The 9,075-nt window shown below is 35.4% G+C and overlaps 1 protein-coding gene across 2 annotated transcripts in view; it reads left to right on the top strand.

Moving 5' to 3' along the window:
• CCDC122 (coiled-coil domain containing 122) overlaps nucleotides 1–9,075 on the top strand; it is a 36,573-nt gene that overhangs the window by 5,519 nt on the left and 21,979 nt on the right. Inside the window, exons 3-4 of one of the 2 annotated variants that reach the window (XM_029210358.1) lie at nucleotides 4,622–5,020; nucleotides 5,770–5,886. In XM_029210358.1, coding sequence (XP_029066191.1) covers nucleotides 4,622–5,020; nucleotides 5,770–5,886 — 516 coding nt within the window. Of the gene's footprint in view, nucleotides 1–4,621; nucleotides 5,021–5,769; nucleotides 5,887–9,075 lie in introns of those variants that run through there. The other variant, XR_003791749.1, reaches the window with a different exon arrangement.

Here is a 9,075-nt window from a genome sequence, read left to right as displayed (position 1 = left end):
CATATGAGGACACAGCAAAAAGGTGTTTGTCTGCAAGCCAGGAATAGGCCTCTCACCAGTAACCAAATCTGCTGCACCTCGATCTTGGACTTTCTAGCCTCCAGAGTTGTAAGAAATCAAGTCGGTTGTTTATGCCACCCAGTCTATGGTGTTTTTCCGTTTTTTTATTTGTTTTTTTGTTTGTTTTATAGAAGCCCGAACTGATTAAGACGGGTGCCAAGGCACTTCATTAGAGAAATGATAATCTTTCAACAAGTGGTGGAGGACAGCTACATGCTAAAAGTGAACTTCAGTTTCCACCTCATACTGTATATGAAAATTAACTAAAAATGGATCATAGGCCTAAATACAAGAATTGAAAGTACAAAGTATCTAGAAGAAAATATAGGAGAAAAACTTAGTGATGCTGGGTTTGGCAAAGATTTCTTAAATAGTACCCAAAAATTTTAAAAATTGGACTTCATTTAAAAACATTTTTATTTCTGTTCAAAAGGCACTGTTATGAAAATGAATATGAGGTATACCTGCTGGGGCCCTATGGGCATTTGGGTTGTCATAGACTGGGAGAAAATACTTGAAAACATACCTGACAATGTACTTGAATTTATTTATACTATATAAAGAACTCTAACAATTCAGGAAGGCAAACAACCCAGTTTAAAAATGGGCAAAAGATTTCAATGGTCATTTCATGCAAAAAGATATTGCAAAAGACAAGCACATGAAAAGATACTCAGTATCATCAATTATTAAAGAAATGCAAATTGAAATCATAATGAGATTTCATTCTATACCCACTAGAATGGGTAAATTTAAAACGACTGACCATACCAAGTGCTGGTGCAGATATAAAAGAACTGGAATTCTCAGACCCAATTATTTTGGAATGTAAGTGATGTACCATTTGAGAAAATAGTTTACAGTTTGTTAAAAGTTTAAAATATATCTACCATATAACCCATACATTCAATTTCTAGCTATTCATTTACCCAAGAGAAATAAAAGTGTATGCCCACTGGAAAACCAGGAACAACACAGATGTCTACCAGATGAATGAGTAAACAAAGTGTGGTATATTCGTACAAGAAATATTGCTCAGCAATAAAAAGAAAGAGCTACTGATATATCTAACAACATGGATGAATCTCTGAGTAGGCTGAGTGAAAGGAGTGAGACTAACATTGTATATATTGTATGATTCTTTTCATATAAAATTCTTGAAAATGCAAACTAATTTTTGGTGACAGAGCAGATGAATGTTTGCCTGGAAACAGAGAGCTGAGGAGGGAAGGATAGATCACAAGGGATCAGGAGGAAACTTTTTTGGACATGTCTGATATTTGGACATGTGGGTAGTGGATAAGTTCACTGTCTTAATTGTGACAGTCTTATGATCATAAAATTAAGTCAAAACTTATTAAATTGTAAAGTTTAAATATGTGTAGTTTATATCAATTATATTTCAATAAATCTATTAACAAAGAAAGGAACGAGAAGGGGAGAGGGAGATGAGAAAGAGGAAGGAAAGAAGGAAGGAGAGGGAGGAGGAGGAAGAGGAAGAGAAGCAGGAGGAGGGGGAGACGCAACAACAACAAGAAGACATAAAATTCTAGTGAAAGAGTAGAAGTGGATCGGAGGAGGAATTGAATAAAGCCAGGGAGAAAAGTCAACAGTCTATTAGTTATGTTAGTCTAAGAAAGAGAAGAGATGATGACCAAATTAGTGTAAATGCCATCTCCCCATATTGATCAATAGGGTCAACAGCCTGATCTGGTTGACAGGTCATGTGTCCCTTTCCTGACCATTCCATGTACATCATTCATTCACTCATTTATTAAATATTTATAGAGCACCTACTTTGTGCCAGGTACTATTTTAACTACAGGGAAGATGGTGGTAAAGAAGTTAGACAAGTTTACTGCACCCATGGAGTTTACTTTCTAGTTAGGGCAGGCAAGCAATGAAGATATAAAGTAATTCCATTGATTGAGGTGTTACAAAGGAAATACAATAGGATGATGTGTAGAGAATAACGGGGGAGGAAGGTGGATAGTTAATTTATATTTTGATTCAGGGAAGACTGTTCTGAGGAGTAGTAATAAAGCTGAATTGTGAAAGACAAAGACCCCAGCAGGTAATATCTAGGGATAGAGAATTCTAAGGTGCAGGGAACAATTTCAAATGCCCTTAGGAGAGAAGGAACTAGGTGTATTTCATAAACAAAAGGAAGCTGGAAGTGGGGAGAGTAGTACACGAGAGGGATGGCAAAGTGGATACGGATTAGAGCATGTATGGCCTTAAAAGCCATATTACAGAATTTGAATTTTATTATTAGTGCAATGGAAAACCACTGGAGGATCTTGAGCAGGGAAGTAGCATGATATGATTTATGTTTTTAAAGGATTCTTCTGCCTGAAAAATGGAGTCTAGTTGGGGGAGAGGAGGAAGCATGGAAACAGGAGACCAGTTGGAAGCTGGACTATGCTACAAAGACTGGTCAGAAGTGAGCTGGGATTTTATATATTTTGGAGGCCCAACCATCAAGATTTGTTGGTAAATAGGTTGTGGGGGTTAAGGTAAAGGGAAGAATCAAGAATGACTACTAGGTTTTTAAGTGTCCAGGTGGAAAGTGGTACAGTTTATTGAAATCAGGAAAGCTGGAAGAGGAACATGTTGGGTGTGCAAATTAAAAGTTCTTTCCTGAACCTGTGTAGTTGAGACATCTATTACATATCCAGATAGAACTGTCAAGTGGTCATTTTAAATATTAGAGCTGGAGATAGAGGTTGAAGTTCATCAGCACGCTGTATTTTTCAGTGTACTTCCCTCTCTTGTCTCTGCCAAGAAAAGGATAGGCTGGGTCTGCCTTTCTAGTGAAGTGCTTTCCTCCCCAAATTATAGATTCATTTAAAGAGGATGACCATACTGGATAGAAGAAAAAGGATAAAGGCCTACAGTTTTATTGGTGGGAGGATCTACAGAATTTGATGAATAGTTAAATATAAAGAGAAGAGAGGGGCTTCCCTGGTGGCGCAGTGGTGAGAGTCCGCCTGCCGATGCAGGGGACACGAGTTCGTGCCCCAGTCCAGGAGGATCCCACATGCCGCGGAGCGGCTGGGCCCGTGAGCCATGGCCACTGAGCCTGTGCGTCCGGAGCCTGTGCTCCGCAACGGGAGAGAACACAACAGTGAGAGGCCCGCGTACCACAAAAAAAAAAAAAAAAAAAAAAAGAGAAAAGGGAGGAATTAAATATGGCTCCCAAAGGAATACCATTAACTAAGTTTGGGAACATAGGGGTGTGGTAATTTGCATTTTTAGTCCCAAATCTTCATCCTCGTGTATACACCCTTTGCCATTTATCATTATAATGCCCTCCCATAATGGGTGGACATACTTTCTACCCCTCCACTGAGATTTGATCATGTGACCAGCTGGGATGTTATTCAAACAGAAGTTTGAAAAAGTTGTTCCATAATTGGGCTTCCATTCTTCTGCATCTGCTATCATCATGAGAAGGACATACCTGTCCTGGCCCCCTGGAGGATAAGATACATGTGAAGCAAAGCCAAGGCACCCCGGTTGGCCCAGTTGAAGCCAACCTAAATCATCTTACAGCCAGCCAACTTCCAGACATTTGAGGAAATCCAACCAAAGTCAACAGAACCACCTAGCCAAGCCCAGTTGCTTCTTATCACATGAGCAATAAACACTAGTTATATGTCACGGAGGTTTTGTGATTCCGACAATGTGACTGATAGAAGGGAGAGCAGGTTGGGATCGGGGAGGGGAGGATTAGTCTGATTTTTGGACACGATGAATTTGAGATGGCCAGTGGCAGCTGGGTATAGGACTTAACAGCCACTTACATTCTGTGAATCATTAGCATATATGTATCTCAAGATCTAAGTATGGATAAGATTACCCAAGGAGTATATACAGAATGAGAGGAGGAAATTATGATGACTGCATCCTGAGGAAAACCTGTATTTGAAGGAACCATCGAGATTGAAAAGCAATGCTCAGAGATATCTGAGGTGAAGAAGAGAAGAATGCTGGGAGGTTTTAAAAAGGAGGTGCTGGTTAGAAATGCCAAATGCCTCAGAGAGGCAAAGCTAAATATACCTTTAAACTCATCTTACAAGTGAAGACAGTGAGGTTTGAATAGGGTAATTAAGTTTGTTATGTATGATCACCCCAACTAGTAAATAGTAGTAAGGACACTAGAACCTAGATCTTTTGTGTTTTCAATTCAGGGTTTTATCATTTTTATCATACAGTTTTTCTTTAGTTTGTACTTCTGATTGCCCACAAATATATTAGTAAAATGATTGTAAAGTATCTTTTACATTTAAAATATTAAGACAAAGGATAAAATTTTAATATTTAGAATTAGATGAACATTAAAAAATAAGAAATATATAACCCTGGGCTCCCTCTGATTATAAAATAATTTTGTTACTATATTACATGTCTCCGGTTATGCATCAATTTTTCTGTATCTGATAAATATATATTTTTTATGTTAAGTGATTTTTCTACACACACTATGGATCAAAACAATGACTTTTCTTTCATGTTGAATATCATGAACTAATAATAATAATGTTGAAATATCTTACAGAATGAACTTCATGAGCTTAAAACACAAATAGCATCTGTCTCTGCAGAAACTAAAGAAACAGAAAGGCAAATTTATCAGCAAGATGCTGCCATACAGACTACCAAACTTCAGTGTGGAAACCTGGAAAATCAAATCAAATCCTTACATACAGAAAATGTGAAGCTTAAATTTGACATAGAGGCAGCACAAGAAGATTTTGAGGAACAAATGATAAGATATAATGAATACTATGCAAAAATAAAAGCACATAAAGATAGTTTGAGAGAGGTAGAGAGCAAATGGTCATTCATGACTGAACTCAATGAGAAACGAGACCTTGTTAAAAAACTAAAGACAATGAAAGAGGAACTTATGCAGGATCTCCAAAATCCAGAAGGAAACCTGATGAAACAAGTACAGGTTTGAAATATCACTTATTAAAATGTTTTCTATTATTCCTTTTATTGCAAGTACACTTACTAAGTGATAAACTTATCATTAACTTAATAAAATACCCATGGGTGCTCTAACTCGATTCACAAATTTGAAAACTTGTATAAGTGCATGAGTTATGTAACAACTATGCCATATGTGCAAATGCATGAAGGAAACATCCCCAAATCCCTTATAGATTAATAAAAATATATAGTCAAACAAAATCACAGTGAACAATTAATCCATTTGTTACAGAAGGTGTGACTCACAAAGATGTTGAAACTCTAGCTTCCAGGCTAATGGATACAGACCAATTAAAATCAATTTAGTGTGCTTAATGCTATTATACAAACAATATGAATTAATAATTGTACCCTAAGCATCTTTTTCTTAATAGTCTTTGAAGATGTTGGGAGATAAAAACTTAAAATATCTATTATTTCTTGCTAAAGAATTTAAAAATACCCTTTATATTGTAGCTGGGCAATTGCCCCTGTGACTACCACTTCCCTTTATGTCTTATTTTCATTTGGTCTATATTTTCAAATCTAAGGTTTGCTTGTTTGAACAACCATTCTTTGTTCCTCGTACCTATAGAAGTAATATTCTAATCCTATTTATCAAAATTAAATATGATGGCTAGTTTTCTTAAATTATAGAAACACTGAAAATCTTGGATTTATATTGACCATTCATTGTTTGATGTGTATATTTTAAATTCTATAAATATACAGGAAGACATTACAAACCTAAAGGATAAAATTATAACTGTAAAAGAATCCATCATTGAAAAAACTTGTTTTCTTGAGGAAGAAAAAAAGACACATGAAAACTTAAGAAAAGAAATAGAGGTAAGTCTTAATTATCTGGATTTCAATGTTTTATGGGATCATTTTTTAAACTTTTACTATAGTCGTAATTTCCATAGTTTACTCTCAATTCCCAAAATAGCTAGAGAACAAAAAAGAGCTACAAAAAGCAGTTGATAAGTCTAAACCATTAATAGATAAGTATAGAGACTCCCTCATTCAAAAATATTCAAATATATTAATACATTCAAAGAAAGCAAGTACTCACTCTTATTTAAATCTGGCCTAGAATTCTTCCAGGTCGCATTCCACCAATTTTGTACCCAGTTAATGGCTAGAAAGCAGAGGCTAATACTGTATGTGGCCTTTTCAGATTGGCTTCTTTCACCTAGCAATATGCATTTAAAATGCTTCCATGTGGGGGCTTCCCTGGTGGCGCAGTGGTTGAGAGTCCGCCTGCCAATACAGGGGACATGGGTTTGTGCCCCGGTCCGGGAAGATCCCACATGCCGGTGAGCCATGGCCACTGAGCCTGCGTGTCCAGAGCCTGTGCTCCGCAACGAGAGAGGCCACAGCAGTGAGAGGCCCACGTACCGCAAAAAAAAAAAAAAAAAAATCCTTCCATGTGTTTTCATGTCTTGATAGTGAGCTGAGTGATAATTCCATTCTCTAGATGTACCACTGTTTATCCATTCACCTGCTAGAGGACATCTTTCTTGCTTCCAGGTTTAGGCCATTATGAATAAAGTTGCTATAAACATAAAAAAAAAGAAAGTAGAAGCTATCCAGTCAAAAATATGACCACTCCTAGACAGAAATTAAAGACTCTTCAAAGTAAAGTAAAGACAATGGAAGTATTGGTATTCTAAACTCCTCTGACTTCCTATTTGTAATTTTCAACTGTCCAATTAAAAACAACAAACTGATGTGTAAAATTAAAAGTGAAACTAAATTTGAGGTGCCACTGGCAGACCTCTATAGTCATTATTGTTTAGATGAGGGCAGAACAAAAATGGAAAAGTGTACGTTGTTAAGGGCAAAAAAATAATTTTCACCCTTAAAAATTACTTTGGAAAATAAAAAGATGTATATTTTCAACTTGTTTGTGTCTAATTTGACACAATAAAAAAAACCTGAGGAATTTGAAGACAAAAACCCTCACCTTTACAAAACATTCTCTTCAAGAAACACCATGATTTTATCTTATATTTTACTAGCAATCTAAATAAATGGGCATTTTTTTTACCCTTCTAGATATCAAGATTTATTATAAAACTATAATAGTAAGACAGTATATAAGTGGCATAGAAATAGAAAAAATGATTAATTAAACAGAAAAAAAGAATCCAGAAATAATCCATCATAAATGGTACAAACAAAAATAAGTTAGCCATATGAAAAAATAAAGACAATTTTGAAATAAAATTAGATTCCTACCTCTTAACACATGCATGCACATGCTTCCACGGGGATTGAAGACAATATAGGAGACAAACTTAACCATTTGTGTTACAGAAGTATTTATTTTAAAAGAAACACAGACATATATGCAAACTACATGATTAAATGTTACTTTTGACTATATCATAAATTTCTAGATTATTGAGATGCAGCATAACAATAAAGAAGACAAGACTCATTTTGAGAGAGGGTATTTGTAACATACATAAGTGACTAAGAGATAAGAAAATTTCAAACAAGCCATAGAACATTGGTAAAATGGTATGAAAAGTCTTACCTTTCAAAATATGAATATCAAAAAAAAAAACCCAATGGAAATGATGAACAACCTCGCTAACAATAAGGGGTTGATAATTCAAACCACAATAAGGCCCCATATTTAGCCTGTCAGTTATCAATATTACAATTTGTAAGATGTGGACCACCTGAATTCTAGAATACTATTGGTATGAGTATAAATTGGTAAAAGCATTTTGGAGAGAAATTTGAGATTCTTAGTAATTTTTATTAAGGTATATTTGTCATAAGAGTAGGTACACTATAAGGGTTTAGCTTGATTAATTTTGGCAATTTATACATACACCTGGGTTACCATGACCTAGATCAAGATATAAAACTTGCATCATGCCCAGAAAGTTCTCTTGTCCCTTTTCCTCAGGCTACCACTATGCTGATTTTGAAAACAGCTTTATTGAGATATAATTCACATACCATACAATTCACCCATTTAAACTGCATAATTCAATGGGTTTTAGTATGAATACAGATAATTTGTAACCATTACCATAGTCAATTTTAGAAATTTTCATCACCTCAAAAGAAACCCCATACCCTTTAGCTGTGCCCTCTCCATGTGTCTATTGTATTTACCCATATTTTTACTCCACCATATTCTTTCTTCCTTCCTGATGTTCTAAGATTTCCTCTTTTATCATTTCCTTTCTCTTTAGAAAATTTCTAAATTCATTCTTTTAGGAGAAGTCGGCTGGTGGCAGTCTCTGGGTTTTTTCTTTTTTTTCATCTGAGAATGTCTTCATTTCCCTTTCATCTCTGAAAGATATTTTGGTGGATATAGAATTCTGGGTTGACAGTTCTTTTCAGTTGAAAAATGCTGTGCCACTTCTTTCTCGTCTCTATGATTTCTAACAGATAATCCACTGTCATTTGAATTGTTTTTCTCTCTACAGATAAGGTATTTGTTTCTTGCTGCTTTCAAGCTTTCCTGTCTTTAGTTTTCAGAAGTTTTACTGTTATATGTTTTGGAACTAATTTCTTTGGATTTATACTATCTGGAAAATTCTCAGCTTCTTGATTCTGTAGGCTGATGTCTTTTGCCAAATTTGAGAAGTTTTCAGCTCTGATTTATTTGAATACGTTTGCAGTTCTGCCCTCTCTTCTCCTATCCTTCCAGGACTCTGATGACACAAATCATAGGTCTTTTTGTGATACAGCCCTACAGGTCCCCGAGGCTCTCTTCATTTCTTTTTTTCAGTCTTTTGTCTCTCAGTTTTTCAGATTGAGTAATCCTTAGAGTTCTATCTTCCATTCACTGATTCTTTCCTTTATCCCCTCCATTCTGCTATTGAACCATCCCATGAAATTTTTTATTTCAGTTACTGTGTTTTTTCCATTTGGTTCTTTGTATCCTTTTTTCCTTTGCTGAGACTTTTTATAATATTCATTTGTTTCAGGCAATTCATAATTGCTCATTGAAGCATTTTTATGATGATGGGCTTTAAAATGCTCGTCAGATAATGCTAACTTCTGCAT

Source organism: Monodon monoceros, unplaced genomic scaffold (assembly GCF_005190385.1).
Source record: "Monodon monoceros isolate NGI ecotype Baffin Bay Population unplaced genomic scaffold, NGI_Narwhal_1 Super_Scaffold_8, whole genome shotgun sequence".
Taxonomy (NCBI): domain Eukaryota; kingdom Metazoa; phylum Chordata; class Mammalia; order Artiodactyla; family Monodontidae; genus Monodon; species Monodon monoceros.
Note: the sequence above shows the minus strand (reverse complement) of the source record. Positions and strands in the feature narration are given on the sequence as shown.